The sequence below is a fragment of the Alosa alosa genome, chromosome 8 (assembly GCF_017589495.1).
Source record: "Alosa alosa isolate M-15738 ecotype Scorff River chromosome 8, AALO_Geno_1.1, whole genome shotgun sequence".
Taxonomy (NCBI): Eukaryota; Metazoa; Chordata; class Actinopteri; order Clupeiformes; family Clupeidae; genus Alosa; species Alosa alosa.
The window spans coordinates 27,468,850-27,487,141 of NC_063196.1; the positions used below are offsets into that span (position 1 = coordinate 27,468,850).

The following is an 18,292-nucleotide window of genomic DNA, read 5'->3' on the forward strand; positions in this document are numbered from 1 at the left end:
TTCCCTTAAAACCCCCTAAAAAATTATTTTATCTTAAAATAACATTTCCAAAATTATTTTGATGGCACATACTCTTACTAGGGCAAACGGCACTCTTAGCAGGTCTTATTGCTTGTAAAACAGCCATAGGAAGCTGCTGCCCCCCTCCCCTCCAAAATCAAAATGGAAAAGAGCTGCTACTTACAGGAATTCAGGGGAACTCTCTTTTGACAGACTGCTGTCGGTACATTCCCTGCATATTGTATTGGAGTTATGTTTATAATTTCTTGCAAAGACGCATATTTAGTTAATTTATTATTGCGCTTCTCAACTATAGGGGGACACCGAGAGCAAATCTTCTATAGTGCTGCTTTAAGAGGGGGAGCACAAACCTACTCTTTGTAGCAGAGGTTCACAACAAGCTACCGAAATCAATAAGTTAAAGGTATTGTAGATTTGAACAAGATTGTCTGCCTCAGGGATGTAACGATTACCAGTATAATGGTAAACCGCGATACAAATTTTGACAATAACAATTACCGTTTTCATTTCAAATATAATTATCACGGTTGATTACCACGGTGTGGAAACCGTGTGTTTAATCCTTCCCAGCTTCATCCGAGCTTGCTTTGGACATAAACTTTCTAATGAGGAGACACAGCACTCAAAAAACCCTCCATAGAAATGCATGGGGCTAGTTTGTAACGTGGTGTTACTACACATATCACACCCCTTCCTCAGCAAAACGTCGACATGTGAATACATTGAGCCAATCATATGGTGTGTTGCGAAGACATTGGCCCAATCATGTGTTGTGATCTCGCCGCTGGAGCAAGACTGCTGTCGTGAAGCCTTGCGCACGCGCATTTCTGCCGAGATGGATGCCCGATGAGTGCCCAAAAAGCGTTGCCATATGGCCGCCGAGTGGAGGGACTTGCCTAAAAGGACTTTGGCTATAAGCACATAGCCAATTAAACATGATCAAGGAAAAAAAGTGAGCGGGGCACTTTTTGAAACTAGTTCAGTTCTTGTGTGAGCCTATCAGTGCTTTCTATTGAACACACTTTTAAAAATACAGCGATGATACAGAAAACCGTGATCATTTTGGTCACTATGGACCCTTTCAAGAGAGTTCCATTATCAGCATCATAGTTGGCCCCACAAGACTTCCTTTTTAACATTCCATATGTTATCTTAATGTAGAGGAAGTAGATTGGGAACCAAACAGAACGTTCAACGTTCTATTTCTCAAATAGAACGTTTTTGTTTTTATTGTTGAAAGGGTCGATAACCGTGAGGTTAAATTTTCATACCGTTACACCCCTACTCTGCCTACCCCTACTACAAAATGACAGAGACCGGTGAGCACAAATATCAATATTAAGTAGTACAAGTACTATTTGGTGTTTATTCAGAAAGAGAAAAAAAGATTAAACATGACAAGGACAAAGAGTAAGAATATGAGACATTGAAAAGGAATGTGCCAAAGAAGAACACAAACAACCATTCAACACTGGTGACTAGTAATGCATTACAGTTTCAAGATCCAAATGCCAAACTGCAAATCTGCAACAGTACATCAATATAAGAGCCATTAACTGTTAAGATAATTAATGCTCAATGTCATTTAAAACAAAATAATACCTGCATAATTCTGTTCAGAATTATATTATTTTATGTGGTCACTTATGTGGATGTATCAGACATCTCAAAAAAAACTATTTTAACTATCAATGAAAATAGATATCTCCCAAGAATATTAAGGTGGCTTTTGGTTTCAACACTTTACAATCTCCAGTGAATGCCATCAGTGGTTTTAATATAATTTTTATGATTTAAAGGAAGAAAAACTTAGGAAACTACTTTCTGTAAACAAACCATCCCGTATTTGGGAACCAGCCTCACGCTGGTGTTTTGTAACGTAACCATTTTCGCACTTCTCTCAGTGTTTCACTCTCCTCTCTGGCATCATGAAAGTCGGTAGGCGTGGTCACCCCTATATACCCCGCTTTCCCACTTCACTGCTGGGGGTCTGAGTGAGGTCCTACAGTCTTTAAGGTGTGTTAGCGCAGTGCATTGCATCTGCAGCCTACATGCAGTCCTCAGGCACTCTGGACTGGACCTGGGGGAGAAGTAGAGTCTAGAGAGATACAGAGAGGGGGGGCAGAGATATAATAGGGGAGGTTTTTTTACACACACACACACACATTACAATGCAATTCTTACTGTTCATTTAGTGATATGCAGCCTTCAGAAACTTCCTTGACCTCAAAAGAATTGCATTGTAATGTGTGTGTGTGTGTGTGTGTGTGTGTGTGTGCAGGGCTTAAAATTCATTTTTCAAAATGGGGGGGAATTCCCCCCTTAGGTTATTCATGTAGGGGGGATTTACACAATTTTGGGGATCGATTCTGATACCAAGTCAAAAAAAGTGTTTGATTTTGGGGCCCCCACCACCCCCACCACCCTGACGTCATCAGTAATATATACTGTAGTGGGATCATTCACAACAGTGGACATCCTAGATTCTGCTTGACTCTCTCCACACACACACAAACACACACTGAAAATGATAGCTTATGTGATATGTTTCTATCATATATTTTTGAATTCATATAGAGTGTATTTATTTAATAATGCATTTTTTAAAGTATAGCATTTTACTAGTAATTACTAGTAGCTAAACATATTTAGTAATTTGAATGCCTCATATTGACGTTTAACCTATAACACTTAGGCATATCTTTAATGTGGTGTGTAGGTCCAATTGAGTGCACATTGGTGATGAGTAGGTGTAATTGAGTGCCTGTTACTTTAAGAAAATACCTGAGAGTAATTCTATGGAGTAATTAGCCCCCCTTCAACCTGACGGTTTTAGGCTGTAGTCGCTAGTGAATAAAAGTTGTGCATAGTGCGGTATGTGTATGCAAATCATTATGTTTTCTATGTCATTAGATACAATAAATGTTCAAAAAACTAACATGTCGAAGACTATCTTTCTGGGATCAAGTGTTGACGTGACCTGAGCTAGCAGGATAGTTACCAAGGAGCTCTTTCCAGATGTAAAAGTTTGCCATGGTAGCGTAGCCTATTTGCGTAAGCGCAAAGTTTTTTTTTTCTCTCTCTCTCTCTCTCTCTCTCTCTCTCTCCATGAGGCTATGTTCAATTCAACTCGGTAGTTGATCAGTCCGGTCAATAGCACCGCATTCACGCCACTTAATGATTAGGCTATATTAACGTCATCAGACAGGCTGTAAAAGTGTATGCGGGAATTTCTTGCATTATGATGGCTAGAGTTACGGGACTTGAACAAATTATGCGCAATACCCGCAATCCCGCAGTGAAATTTAAGCCCTGGTGTGTCTCACCCGTCTTGAGTGACGCTGTGTGTATCCTGCTCTCCTCCAGAGATTGGAATCTGCCTGGCTTCTCCAAGTTGGCATTATTCAGCATAATCCCGGGGAAATCCATCTCACACGTCATCACGTGGATGGTGCCGCGGGTACCCTTCAGGTGCATGTTGATCCCATCCTGCAAAGGTAGAGGTCAGAGGTTACAGGAGGGGATAAAACAACATCACTAACGGTTCTTAAAAAAGGCTTTACGAAACTTATTTCTCAGCTGGATTTAAATGAAAGGCGCTCTAAGCAATATTGGGTAACGTCATTTCTGTTGACGTTCAAACAAAACAGAGAGCTAGCTCGCTACTCACTTCCCCTCCCTCCCGTGCAATCAAAACTCTCCTAAACGCGCATCTTGACAGGATTGGCTGGAAGAGTTGGCTGTTATGTTTTTATGGTCCAGGTTGGACCAGGTTGTTTTTAGAGCCTGGGCTGTCCACAGAGACTGCGTTTTTGTAGTTGTTGTGCTGAAAATAGCAGCATAAAAGTGCATAAGGCTTTACAGAACCCAGTAATCCCAAAATTAAACCCCGAGATGCTAGCTGTGCGCTACAGCCTTGTTAGCCCAGGTATGGCTCACCACTCTGGGCATGGGAACGTCTAGCTTGGTCTCCTCTGGAGCTTGGACGGTGATGAGAGTCTGCCCCTGGAAGACCTGGATGTGGGATAGGTCTTCATGGGTCACATAGGCCACTGTGACATCAAGAGTTAAGGGAGAAAGCCATGAGGTGGGCACATCAACAACAAGTATTGTGTTTCATACACTTCCACTAAGACTAAGACTAAGCACCCACTGCACTTCAATGAGGGGAACTTCATTTGTCTAATGGAAAGTTTTGACAAACTAATCTGAACAATGCACATCATATTATTTCAAAGTCTGAACAAACCCTCTCCGTCCCTCCCAGTTTTTCTCCCCCTCCCTCACACACAGGTCTGTAAGGATATTGTGCGTTCTCTTTATCATCGGTCAGGGCAAAGAGTTGCTTGGCACAGTCTTTGATGAGGTTGTCCAGCGCCTCCTCCATGGTCCTCAGGCTCTGCACCTCCTCCTTCAGCCTGGTCCGGAACACAGTACTGAAGCTGCTGATGGGAGTGCTCCCCCTGCAGGACAAACAACGCAAACACAGCAGAAAAGATTTTTTTTTTTTTAAAAACTGCTGGGAGGAAGGGGATTCAGCCCACTGTAAAGAGAAGAAGAATCCATTGGGCAAGATTAGTCACATAACATTAAGAAGAACAAACTAGTGGTGGGACAAAGTATCATATCAATACAGCAATATATCATACAACTTATTTTTGAGATATAGATACATCACCAAATACTGATATTTTTAAAAAATACATATATATAAAATTCTACAATTCATCTTCTAAACAAACTTATCGGCCAATTTGAATTACGAGTCACTACTGCACTCGTTGTGGTGGCACTTAATGAAAATAATGAAGGTAGTAATCCTCTAAACACTATACAATTATTTTTCTATTTCTAAGAGGCACCAACCTAAAATTCTATGCACTTGGTACACCGTTTCATGTATACAAATATCACAATGAATCATACTGTAGATTAATCTTTTGCAATGTGTTGAATATTACAGCTCCACTGCATTGTGATATTACCATTATCGTGGGCAAAGTAACTATTTGTGAGTTCCTCATTGATTTCCACCCCCAGAAACACAATTGTCCAACCAAGGTTTACAAAGGTCTACAAAACTACTGGCATGCATCCATCCATAAGTCTGCAAGTGATGTCTCAAAACACAAACATTGGAGGGAATATGTAAAGAAGGAAGACACTTACACCCACTGGACTTTGTTGGTGGACTTCTTCTGGATCAAGCGGATTCCATTGAGCACGTTGGTGATGTCATAGACCCTGCGTTTGCGAGTGCCCAGTTTGAGTGCAGCCTCCTTGAGGTCAAGAACTCCGTCGGGGGCCTCGCTCAGCAGACGCATGAAAAGGTGTGTCAGTCGCCCTAGCGACACATCACAACGCCCCATTTCCCTCTCTAAACAAACACAGTTTTGCATTTTAAACATCAAGCAAAGCGAGCATTCTAATAGGTCATTCTACAGGATTTGAGCGGTCTTGAATGCAGCCCCAAAACTCTTCCACTGACTGGCATTGTATTACAATGAAGCACTCATCTTCAGGTGCTTGTTGACAGCGATGTCAATGAACAGGAAACTGGTTTGCCAACTTCAAGCAAGCTAGTGCACAGAGCCCATAGAGTTAGTGTTAATAGGATCGCATGCTAACTTGAGTAGATATCTGGGAATCATAGAGCATAGGAGTTTTGACATTAAATCAAAACGGTTGTTTCCTCATATTCAGTTGTAGTTTAATGTTTTAAACTAGAAAAATCCCATAGTGAACCTTTAAGCAATTTTATCATGCTTGAGGCCTATAGAAGAGTAATATTTGATTTCTCAGCAGTTCTCTAACCATAATCAAAATGAAATGAGACATAACAGTCTATGCAAGCCTATGCAGTGGAGAGATCTCTTAACTCACCTTTTGGGGCATCAGCATCTGTCTGTGGCTTTGGGACTTCGACATTGCTGTGTTGGTGCCATGCAAAAACAAAGACAAAAGTCATAAAAGACATCACTTAAACACATTTCAACAATACTCAGACACCCTCTCTACAAATGAAACAGAACCTCAAACCCTCTGACCATCTCAACCTCACTGTTCCTGAGTTTGGCAAGTACCATTTACTGTCCCAGCTGCAAGCACACCTGACTGAAATCAGTGTAATTTCAGACTCTTGATTAGCTAAATCAGGCCTTTTCAGCTAGTAATCACCTGGGTTTTCCATCCAATATTTGAGCATTTAGGGAAAATTTAAAATAAGAAAATGACAGTTAACTGTGACCAGACGATTTCTAAATATTGTGGCCAACCAACCTTTCTTGAGAGGTCTGGGGTTTTTGCACGTCCTCCACTCCGTTCTCCTGAATCAATCCCTCTTCTTCCTCCTCCTCCTCATATTCAACCTCTTCATCACCGTCGTCGTCGTCGACATCATCATCCGTATCAATCTGGATAATTTAAGAGTGCATAAAAGGAGAGGACATATTCAATATAATATCGACTGCAACAGAGACAGATCAGCGTAGCCTCCATCAAACTCCCTGCACTCCCTAGAGCGCCCAAAAGAGCGCCCTGGTACCAACGCTAACCAAATTAGTAGCACATCTCATTTTCGCTTTTAACATTCGTTCTTGCGAGGTTAACCTTTGGGTGTAAGCGAGAGACTATTTGCGAGAGCTATGGAGTCGTGAACTTGTGGTTCTTAGTGTCAACGTTAACTTTACCGGTGCAACCGAGAAACCACCTTCCTCCTGTTCGCCCTCGGAAGACTCGCTGGCCCCCAATGGTCCGTCTAAGTACGGCGGCAGTGGAATAGCATCTTCGCTTATCCCCTGTGGCGTGATGTGGTCTGCCAGAAAATGGTCTTCACAAATTTCATTTAACTCGGATGGGTCCCTGTCCGTTTCTCTCAACGCAGCAAGCCACACTTTCACTCTACCTGGATCCTGAGGAAAACTAAAAAACCTTTTGTTGGTTGTTCCGGTGTCTTTCCCTTTGTCCTTTCTATTTGGACACCCTTGAACCACGCATTTTACCATATTTGCGACGCATTTGTTTACAAACTTTTCAAAGCGTATGGGATACTTGAATACTTCAAACTCATGATACAGCCAACGTGACCCTGGGTGGCCACCACACGCAGGAAAATAAGATCATGTGGGCACAGGCCATCCAATGAAATTACGCAATGAAGGCGGATATGTTTCTCTCTGTCCTCAATACTTGTGGAGCACTCACAGCGTATGCTAGGCACTGCTCCCTGTAGGATGGGAGCTACAGTCACAGAACAACTCCGTCTTTTTAGCGGTCTTCAATTATTTAGTTCTTTCTAATTTGTATTTTATTAGTTTTCATAATACAAAAAATGGCCTAGCCTAGTATTCATTCTGCATGAGAGATCCCTGTCTATCCTGGTTTAGGTAAATTTCAGGAGAATGATATCAGGCTAAATATTCAGGTATACGCTTAATAATTAAATAAATTTGACTCCCTGTCTGTTTCACCGACCAGGACTGCAAGAAATCTTGGAGTTGTTCTCGACAACCAACTAAACTTCTCAGATCATGTTGCCTCAGTCGCCCGGTCATGCCGTTTCGCACTCTACAACATACGGAAAATCAGGACTTACTTGACTCAAGATGCTACCCAACTTCTGGTTCAGGCAATAGTCATCTCACGACTCGACTACTGCAATGCCCTCCTGACAGGTCTCCCAGCCTGCGCAGTGAAACCACTTCAGATGATCCAGAACGCGGCGGCGCGCCTGGTCTACAACCAACCCAAAAGGGCACATGTTACCCCGCTGCTCATCCAGCTACACTGGCTACCTATGGGGGCCCGTATCAAATTCAAGTCTCTAACGCTTGCCTACAAAGTAGTCTCCGGTTCTGCTCCCACCTACTTGAATGCCCTCATACAGACTTACACTACCTCCAGACCGCTGCGCTCCTCTGACGAACGACGTCTAGCTCTACCACCAGTACGCTCAAGCCAATCCAAACTTTTCTCATCTGTTGTTCCTCGTTGGTGGAACACACTGCCAGTTCCTACAAGGGCAGGGACATCCTTTTCCACTTTCAAAAAACTCCTGAAGACCCAGCTCTTTAGAGAACATCTACTCTCATAGCAACACTTACAACAAGTCTTACTGATCCTAGCACTCACCAGCCGTTAAACTGACAAGTAACTGTTAAAATACAGCACTCACCGACGCACTTATTCTTACTGTACTCTAATGTGTTTTTTTTAAACTGTCCTAAAATTGTGAGAATTGTTCTAAAACTTACTGTTTACCATGTTGTTAGTCGCTTTGATTAAAAAAGCGTCAGCCAAATGTAATGTAATGTAAAATGTAATGTAATAACTTTTCACCATCAGCTATGGGGTAAGATGATGGCCTGTCAAAAGTGAAAAAAAAAACAGTGATCATCATGTCCATGAACCCCAAACTGGACTTTTAGTTACTTAAAATTGCTGAACATCTGAACACCAGCTCACAGGGTTTTAAGTGGGCATGAAATTACACCCATAGTTGAACTAGCTATAACCAATAACGGGAAATAAAATAAGCATAACTAATCGCTCTATACTATTAGAAGAAAACTCCCTCTCTCTACTTATTTGTTAGGCTACATTTTTATTTTTAACTAACCTAATGCACGCAAGCCTACAACCAACAACCAATAATTGTTTTCCACCAAAATAATAGTCTGATAAGAAATCAACATCCAGAGAAACGTTACAAAAATTCTCAGTAGTCTCAGTAGTTGCACACACTGGAAAATGGGCTGCTGATGCTCAGATTGAAGCTACAGGCGCAGCTTCAGCTGCCGCGCGGTGACGCTCTAGCATCACTAGTGTTGCCCAACAACACAGAGCCAAAGCAGACAGCGGCGGCGGCGGCGGATGTGAGAGGGGCGTTCTATGAGAAGGCAGTGGAAGCCTTCCTTCGCTCTGACAGACAGGCATTAGAGGGGGTTGCACAAGGATCCACCAGACACTGGCAGAACCATGGCCACTGAAACCATATCTGCATGCACTGGATCAAGTCTACTGCAGCCCATAAGCGAGATTATCGACCTTCCGTTAGACCAGGTAGGCTAAATACAAGGTGGACGAAAGGCTTATTATTTTCTTTTTTAATTGAAAGGCTATTTTGGATATTCGCTCAATATCATGTTAACCCATAGTCTACCAGTCAGTAGGCTGATTGAATGCAAGTCCATGGTGGTGAATTGGGTTTTCAATAGGCTACAGCTGTTTGAAGAAAGGATAAATGTAACGTTCGCGTGCTGTCCCTCATTGCACACTGTTCAATATTCCTCACTGCACACTGTTTAAGATTAGGCTATTGCCTTTTTCACCATGTTTAATCACTGGCAAAATGACTGCAAGCCGCAAAAATATATTTGGTCGTGCTGCGCTCCGTTGTGAAAAGAATGCCCAAATATGGGCGAATCGCTCAGAAAAGCATGCTAAAGATAGCACTGTTTTTACGAACATCGTAATTTACAACAAAGCATTAATCAAGCCCTATCACTTGATGATTTCTTCTTAAATGCTATTTCTCATTGTCCTTCGAAAAATTGCCATGTCGTATGGGTGAAACAACAATTTATTCATACAAGGTGGTTGCTACATGCAATAACCACGTATTGCCCATTTTTGCTCTTATTTCGATTGAAGCAAAGTTACATTTTATCATTCAATCCCCATTGTGTCGGGGCGTGTGTGCTAGTGGGCTGCACTGTAAGATGCTGGAGCGCAACCGGAATACACTATGCGATTGTGCAATCGACAGGCATGCAGATCACTCCTCATGATGTAATCTCGTCCAATGTAGCTAAAAGCGTCTGAATAGCAGGAACATAAACAGAACGAACCCCTGTCGACAGCATGGCTTAGAAAAATAAAGGCAACACAATTGCAAGGCCAGACCTGCAGTGATTCCATGTTTCTGGTGAAATGGACAACTCAAGTATTCTGGCCTTTCTGTGTTCATGTACCGATATTGGCTGGCGGCGTGTATGCATTTGAGTGTGTCTGAGGGGTAGAGAAAGCATTCGCTGCTTTTCCCCTTAGAAGCTTACCTCTTCTCATAAAAAAAGCCTCATCAAAGTAGGTAAGGTGCATTCATTGCTATCAGACAGGGAGACAGAAGCCTGTATGAGTATGGTCAATTTTACCACCTGTCCTTGTCCTTGAGCAGCTTTCACTCTTTTGTCTTCCTTGCACTAATGCATAAAACCTTGGAGATTCAACCTTGACTCTAAGTGCTATAATGAACAAACGTGAGGATGGAGGCTCTCCCTTAGGGTGAGGGTCACGCCTCAGGCCATCTCAGGAATTGGAAGGCTGCCCATTACTGGCAAGACCCATCAACCTCCTTCTGATTGCCTCCCAGTCATAAATGGAAATCGGGACTACTATCAGTGGAGACACATAACTGCAGAAACCACCATAGTCTATACTTTGTCAGATGTCTTAAGTGAAACAGCCTTGCGTGAGTCTGTTGATGGATGCAATGCCATCGTTGGTAACGTATGAAGATCTGTTCTGTGCTGAATAGATGTTTTGGTCAAGATTGCACCTCTTGGCCTTGGGGTGGTAATTCAGGTTCAGAATTAATCAGCAAAACATATTACCAGTTGTAATTGCATTCATCCTGTGTGCAGTTAATAGATGATGGTTATGTTGCTTTTGGTCATTGGTGTGTCCATGTGAAGTACATTACAGTGGCACCAAGAGTTTGTTTGCCTCAGTGTTTACTGTTTATGCAAGATACGATGTTGACCTGTCTTATTGTGAATGTTCACCATGAGAACTACCAGGTTTTTTGTATAGCATAGCTTATGCTAAACATTGTGTGTTACACCTGATTTCAACGCCGTCTGCATCTCAGCTTTCATCGTAATCTCCCATGTAAAATATGCATTCGCTGTAATATAATTTCCCCCATGACACACATCACATTAAGTGTCATGCGATACTGACTACAACTGATCCACAGCGCTGCCGAGTGTCTCATCCAGGCCTGGCAAGCGAAGCCCCGGATGAATAAGTCAGGTAGACTGAACCGACAGATGAGTGGAGCTGTAACTGGAGCCTGTGGCTTGAGCTGAAGGCTACTGTCTCTCTCAGAGCCACTGGGTTCTAGTTACAGGTCCCAAGCTTCAGGTCCTTTCTCTGTGTGTGTGTGTGTGTGTGTGTGTGTGTGTGTGTGTGTGTGTGTGATAGAGACAGAGAGGGGGGAAAGTGAAAGTGTCCTGAATGGCTTTTGCCTGGTTCAGGTCACCAGATATCCTCTGATGGCCCCTTTGACAGTGATTTAGAATGACTTTAACTTCTTTCCATGTAGAGCATTTTGGCATCGGCAGGTGTCTTTCCACAGCTTTGTGTCTTTCCACAGCCTTGTTTGTTGTTTTAGGGTCAGCATGGATTTGGCCTGACCGGTTCGATCCAACTACTCAATCTCACTAGAAATGTAAAAATAAACTATCATGCTGAAATGAATGACAGAACAGCATTTCTAACTTTGCTGTGGACAAAAGTGTCTGCTAAACATCATAGCCATAACCAAAGCCGTGACATTTGTCATCTGTCAACATAAAGACAAACAAGACATTTTGGTGTAGGACATAGAGTTTTTTTTTTTTAAAGCATACCTGAACCAAGTCTTGTCAAATCAAATCAAGTCAAGTTTTGTCTAGCCTGTTGCCTCTTGTACCACTGATGCTGCATGTGTGGGTTTCACAATGAATGTTTGTTTCATTGTACCAGGCCTACTGTATGTCAAAAGCAGACTCGGATGAAGCTGGGAAGGATTAAACACACGGTTTCCACACCGCGGTAATCAACCGTGATAATCATGATATTTGAAATGAAAACGGTAATTGTTATGGTCAACATTTTTATCGCGGTATACCATTATACCGGTAATCGTTACATCCCTAAATGTTGCCCAGTGTGAGCCTATTTCATAAGGAGCTCCATAACAGTGTTTCTCTATTACATAGACAGGGGGTCCCTGGCTCTGAGAAGTGGTTTGGTATCGACACGGAAAATTCGGCACTCCTGTGTGAACCAGTCAAGAGAGGCCGTCTCCACTGTAGCAACCATAAATCAGCCTTTGTGTTGTTTCTGTATGTCTAATGCTGAGTGTCTGCAGCTCTCATCGTCCTGTAGTGTTTATTGTAGTAGTATTAATTGTTACCTAAGGTCTCCTTTGTGATGTAGCTTGGATGTTAATCCTCATCCTCATTCACAAGTCACTTTGGATAATATAAAATAGTGTCTGATTGTGGTGTGTGTGTCTGTGTGTGTGTGTGTGTGTGTGTGTGTGTTTGCGGGGGTAAGTGGGGGTCAGTATTTCTGTGGGTTTGTTTTCCTGTCTATGTGTGAGTGGTGAGTGTGTGTGACGGCTTGGAGAATGACATCACATCATGCTGCTTGGAAAACACAAATAGACATTTGAATGTGGAGACACAGCACTACATAAAAGGAGAGAGCATAGACACAGACACAGCTGGCTCGGGATCTGAACTCCAGCGGTGTTTCTGCGGTGCCTCTTCGATATGTAGCCTTGCCATCAAGTCTTCAGATTAAAATCTTGGCATCTGTTTAAAGGGAAAAGGTTGGCTCCAGTCTGACTTACATCACTTCCTGTTTGATACCCCAGCAAAGGGCGTGGGACTCTAGTCCTTGCAGAGATTTAAGGATGCTCCTCTGCCCCTCTAGAATGAGTAGCATTTAGCCCTCAGAGGAAGACACAATTTATCCAATTTATCCTATAGTCCATCCAGAGATGAGCCAGAGGAAACTTGTAAGGGGCTTTTACCCGTCTGTGTAAGATTGTTGAAGTACTGTTGGTGACCAGATAGCAAGCGTTGTCAGAATAGCATGCGAATTCCTACATGAACAATTTATCCTTTCAAAGTTTTGCTTTTTGAGTTTGGACCAAACTACCATCAAGCCTGTCAGACTAAGGGATGGTGGAAGTCATAAGTCATCTAAACTATTGCCCTTTTATGCTATTATGTACTATCACCTTGTGTGTTTTATGTTTTATTTTTTATTCTTTACTTTTTAAACTATTCTTTCTTTGACTATTGCCTTTCTATTCCCTGTGTGTCATTGCTGGCTAAGTTGACCCCTGAACTATGTGTTTGTCATCTTCATTTGCCTGTGAATGTGGCAGTCAGCGTGGTGCACAGGTCCTGACCTGTCTGTGTAACAGATGTGTTCCTATGGTGGCTGCACACACTGGCCTGTAATCAGTTCCAAGCTCATTGGGCGTGTGTTTGTGTCATTGCTACATTAAGTGTCTGCTCACGCAGCTCATTATTGCCCAGTGACTTTAGTCATGAGGGTAGATCGTGGCTTTGAAGGCTGGGGTTGACAGTCAAAGTTCCAATTTTGGGAGATTCTCTCCTTTCTCATTGATAGCCATATTCTACTGCCCTTCATTCTATCCTTACTGTTATGTTTTTTTTATTATTATTATTCTTTATTCTTATATGTTAAGTGAGTGTTGTACTTTGAGAGCAAAGATTAACTGGAGTCAAATTCCTTGTTTGTTTACGCAAACCTGGCCAATAAAGCTGATTCTGATTCTGATTATACACACTACAGAAACTAACACTGTGTGCCACCAGTTACAACACTTGACCCAGCTACAGTGTTGCTGCCCATTCCTCATCATTTTTGGATTGTGGTAGCTCAATTGGAATTAAGTAGTAGTATTATATAAAATGTTTTATTGTTTGATATTTAATATCATTATAATAATAACTAAAGAATAGATTACCATAATTCCTTTCAAATCCATTCTGAGGCAGGGAAGTAGTAAGAAATGTTTCATGCTGTGCCGTACTGTTCTGTGCTATACCGCGCCGTACCGTGTTGTGTCGTGTCGTGCTATTCTGTTCTGTGCTATACCGTGCTGTACCGTGTTGTGTCGTGTCGTGCTATTCTGTTCTGTGCTATACCGCGCCGTACCGTGTTGTGCGGTGCTGTGCTGTGCTATACCGCGCCGTACCGTGTTGTGCTATTCTGTTCTGTGCTGTACCGCTCTGTACCGCGCTGTACCGTGTTGTGCGGTGCTGTGCTGTGCTATACCGCGCTGTACCGTGTTGTGCTATTCTGTTCTGTGCTGTACGGCTACGTGTTGTCGCGGTGCTGTGCTAACAATGCTATACCAGCTGTACCGTGTTGTGCCGTGCTGTGCTGTGCGATACCGCGCTGTACCATGTTGTGCTATTCTGTTCTGTGCTATACCGCGCCGTACTGCGTTGTGCTATTCTGTTCTGTGCTATACCGCGCTGTACCGTGTTGTGCGGTGCTGTGCTGTGCTATACCGCGCTGTACCGTGTTGTGCTATTCTGTTCTGTGCTGTACCGCGCTGTACCGTGTTGTGCGGTGCTGTGCTGTGCTATACCGCGCTGTACCGTGTTGTGCGGTGCTGTGCTGTGCTATACCGCGCTGTACCGTGTTGTGCTATTCTGTTCTGTGCTATACCGCGCCGTACCGCGTTGTGCTATTCTGTTCTGTGCTATACCGCGCTGTACCGTGTTGTGTCGTGTCGTGCTATTCTGTTCTGTGCTATACCGCGCTGTACCGTGTTGTGTGGTGCGGTGCTGTGCTGTTTTGGTTATCCTGTGCTGGTTCTCCTGTGCTGTGCTGTGCTGGTTCTACTGTGCTGTGCTGCCCTGGTTCTCCTATGCTGTGCTGGTAATCCTGTGCTGTGCTGTGCTGGTTCTCCTGTGCTGTGCTGTGCTGTGCTGGTTCTCCTGTGCTGTGCTGGTTGTCCTGTGCTGTGCTGGTTGTCCTGTGCTGTGCTGGTTCTCCTGTGCTGTGCTGTATTGTGTGTGCTGTGCTGTGCTGGTTCTCCTGTGCTGTGCTGGGCTGTGCTGTGCTGTGCTGTGCTGGTTCTCCTGTGCTGTGCTGGTTCTACTGTGCTGTGCTGCCCGTGGCATGCTGGAAGCAGATGGCTCCAGCTCGTGCTCCTGGAATAGCAGGGAGCTCAGGGGGAGGGGTTCTCTGTGCCCTGCCAGTCTCAGCACTGTGGGAGCAATCACTTAAGGAGCCGGGGCATCGCTCCCACAGGCGGACCTGCAGAGAGCGATCACCACTCAAGCTCAAGTCTGATATGTGCCGGCAGGAGTGATACGCTGCACATGTGGTTACATATACTTAAGAGGTCAAATGAAAATCATTGTGCCAGTTTTAACAGTGTCAGGTTGGATTTTTGGTCCTGGGCTCCAAACAATCCTGGATTTTAGAGAACCTTTCAAATTGTAGTTTCTGCTGATGTTATTTCTTCCTTGCGTGCTCTCATTACCATGAGGGCTATTCGGAGTTCATTTCCGAGAGTTCATTTTGCTGTTTCATTCCTTTTTGTTTTGAAGTAATGTGGAGCAGCTGGCATTTCGCTGGCCGGAGTCTTTTGCGAGAAGATGCAAATTAATTTAACAGCCCCCTGTGGGGTTTCTGTCTTTCCCTGTAATATAGAGAGTATACCCCAAAGAGAGGCATTGACCAATGTGTACATTTTTCATTACAGCCTAGACTATAAATAGACGACTCCTGGGTCAGTGCTGGGGATAGAGAAAAAGGGTGCGTCTTCCTCTCTTTTGCATCTGCTGTGGAAAGCTAAGAGGCACTCAGTTCAGGATCCGTTGGCAAACATTTACATAGAGGCCTTGGAGGCCTGTGGCAGCCATACAAATTCACTTATTAGCCTCAAAAAGCAGCCTTATGGTCCCCATCGATTGGTCAATTGTTAAAATGGAAAAAAGGAAGATTGAATGCACCTATCCACCTGTGCAACCAGGCCAAACCTCATTTAGTTGATTGGTGTTTTATTTGTTGAAGTTTTACCGTGATTGTAATTAGAGACAACAGAGATGATGAGGAAAGAGTCTTGTAGAATGAAACTGGCATATTTCACACAGAGCATCATATGTGCAGTACTGGACTGCGTGCTGGTTATAATGCAGTCGTGTATTAAGTGTACTGAGATCATAGCCACAGAGTTTTATGATCATGCTCAATGGTCTTAGTGGCGAGATAATGAGATTGATAGCCTCTCTCTGTGGCTGAAAAGCTAAACTCCGATCACAACCTCTCCCTCAATCTCTTCTGATCAGCAGCGTTTAACTTCTGAATCCGTGTGACAGTTAAATTTCATGGCCCTAAAGTTGGAGGGCTGGAATAGTTGTAAACCTCCTGAGATATCAGATTACTGAGAAATATTCACATTTTCATGTGGTAATGAACTCTAAATGAACCACTCATATTCATCATATCCCATCATAACCACTTCAGAATCAGACTGCAGACAGAGATTGAAACTTCATAACCCATTTGAAACAGTCTAGTCATGGCTATAGAATCAGGTTTATTCCTCTGCGGAGTCTCTGGACACTTCCGCAGTGGCTTGTTCTTTGTGCGTTGCCTAATACACAAGCATACACCCAGCCCAGCCCAACCCAGTCTCTGCCCCCTCTCTCTCCCAGGATAAATAATTAAGTGTGTAATGTATTGCTGGTAGAGAGCACTTAGTGTCTGTGAGCGATTTAATCATCCTCGGAGATGGCCACTCCTTTAGTCTGCTCACACGTCATACAGATGCTGCCAGATGTTTTGTCCGGGGCCGATGAGTGGTGGGCCTAGAGTGTTTTTCTCTGAGATCAATGGCCTAGATGATCAGTGAAGTTGCGTCTGAAGAGCTCTGTTCTTTTGTGGCGATCTCCTAGTTCCTCAACTTGCCGGGGTAGAGAGGTTGGCTTTGAGTAAGACTCTCAAATGTTCTCAACCATGCACCGCCAAATTTGTTCCAGTGCAACACCAAAAAACCCTAAATTGGAGTTCTTGGCTTGGGAGTTGAAAAGACATCTGGGGTGGGTATCTGTTGGTTGCCTGACTGTAAGGTACCACAAAAAAAAACAGAGTGGTAGACAAACACTTGGGGTGTGAAGTTAGGCATCAAAGAGCAACGGTACAAGCTACAGTATTTGTTTAAACTCAACAGCTGTGGCTGGGAAGCTTTCTCGTAATTCTCAAGAAAGAGAGACACTGTTGACACATTTCTGTTAGTGTTAATGGGAGATTGGAGAGCTTCACTGAGACTCACCCTGCTAGCAGAGCTCTTCTGTTTGAAGGCCTTGTGCTGGTACTGGATCAATTGACAGTGTCACACTTCCAAGAATCCTTTATTGATTTACCCAGAAACTCAACGATGCGCCAAACTATTTGAATCGAATTAGCATCCTAAAAAGATACTCAGCCTTTGTACCTTTTCTTGTCATTCATATGAAAGCAGTGCTTTCAGCAGACAACTACTTCATCAATGAATGTGCACGCCTCACATCTGCCTTGGTCAGGCAGAAAACAAAAGAAGCCCTCTTGCTTGACCTGCAGTTGCTTTCATTGAAAAACATTTAACAGTAGATAAATGATGATGGATTGATTGATTGATTGAATGATTGATGGATTCTTCCTAGCAAGCTGTAAAGAAGGTTCATCATATAAAGTGTCCATAACAGTATTCACCCCCCTGTGATATTTCCCCTTTTATTGAATTTAATTTGGCCTTGTTAACAATAATAATGTATAAAAAACCCTCTTTAATGTCTAAGTGAAAGCATTACATTCTACAAAGTAATGTTCATCAATTAAATTATATAATGCAAAATAAGCGATTGCATAAATATTCACCCCCTTTAAGTCAGCATTTAGTAGCTGCTCCTTTGGCCGCAATTAAAGCATGGAGTCTGCGTGGATAGGTCTCAATTAGGCTTGCACATCTGAATACTAAAATTTTAGCCCATTTTTCAAAACTGCTCAAGCTCTGTCATGTTGGAAGGGGATCGGGTGTGAACAGCCCTTTTCAAGTCCAGCCACAGATTTTCTAGATGGAGGTCTGGGCTTTGACTCGGCCTCTCCAGAAAATTCACCTTGTTGTCTTTAAATAATGTTTGTGTAGTTTTCGCTGTATGCTTAGGCTCATTGTCTTGATGGAAAGTAAATCAAGTCATAGTTCTCTTGCACACTGATTCAGATTGTCCTCCAGGATTTCCATATATTTTGATGAATTCATTTTACCTTTACTTTCACAAGCCCTCCAGGGCCAGCTGTCGAGAGACATCCCCACAGCATGATGCTACCACAACCATGTTTCAAATTAGGGATGGTGGGTTTGTGGTGATGTTCAGTGTTTGATGGCCAAAAAGCTCAATTTCAGACAAAAGAGCTTTCTTCCATTTGACCTTGGAGTCTCCCACATGTCTTTGGGCGAACTTTAGTG

At 43.1% G+C, this 18,292-nt stretch overlaps 2 protein-coding genes across 3 annotated transcripts in view; one reads left to right on the forward strand and one right to left on the reverse strand.

The window, feature by feature from the left end:
* Positions 1-1,353: 1,353 nt before the first annotated feature.
* On the reverse strand, positions 1,354-7,148 carry e2f6 (E2F transcription factor 6). Its single transcript, XM_048250430.1, has 8 exons — positions 6,711-7,148; positions 6,301-6,434; positions 5,905-5,951; positions 5,191-5,398; positions 4,329-4,484; positions 3,961-4,075; positions 3,348-3,510; positions 1,354-2,119 (listed from the first exon to the last, which is right to left on the reverse strand). The coding sequence occupies exons 1-8, from the start codon at positions 7,023-7,025 to the stop codon at positions 2,082-2,084; spliced, it is 1,176 nt and encodes a 391-aa protein (XP_048106387.1). The 5' UTR covers positions 7,026-7,148; the 3' UTR covers positions 1,354-2,081.
* A 1,712-nt stretch (positions 7,149-8,860) lies between these two features.
* mboat2b (membrane bound O-acyltransferase domain containing 2b) overlaps positions 8,861-18,292 on the forward strand; it is a 54,915-nt gene continuing 45,483 nt past the window's right edge. For both annotated transcript variants that reach the window (XM_048251231.1, XM_048251232.1), the window contains exon 1: positions 8,861-9,081. In XM_048251231.1, coding sequence (XP_048107188.1) covers positions 8,998-9,081 — 84 coding nt within the window. In that variant the 5' untranslated portion in view covers positions 8,861-8,997. The remainder of the gene's footprint in view (positions 9,082-18,292) is intronic.

Excerpts from the sequence above, each read along its gene's own strand:
- e2f6 (XM_048250430.1), bottom strand. The coding sequence starts at position 7,025 with ATGGTAAAATGCGTGGTTCAAGGGTGTCCAAATAGAAAGGACAAAGGG. Across the intron at positions 5,952-6,300 it reads CCCCAGACCTCTCAAGAAAG|CAATGTCGAAGTCCCAAAGC; the intron begins GTTGGTTGGCCA and ends GCACCAACACAG. Across the intron at positions 2,120-3,347 it reads CACAGCGTCACTCAAGACGG|ACTCTACTTCTCCCCCAGGT; the intron begins GTGAGACACACC and ends GTATCTCTCTAG.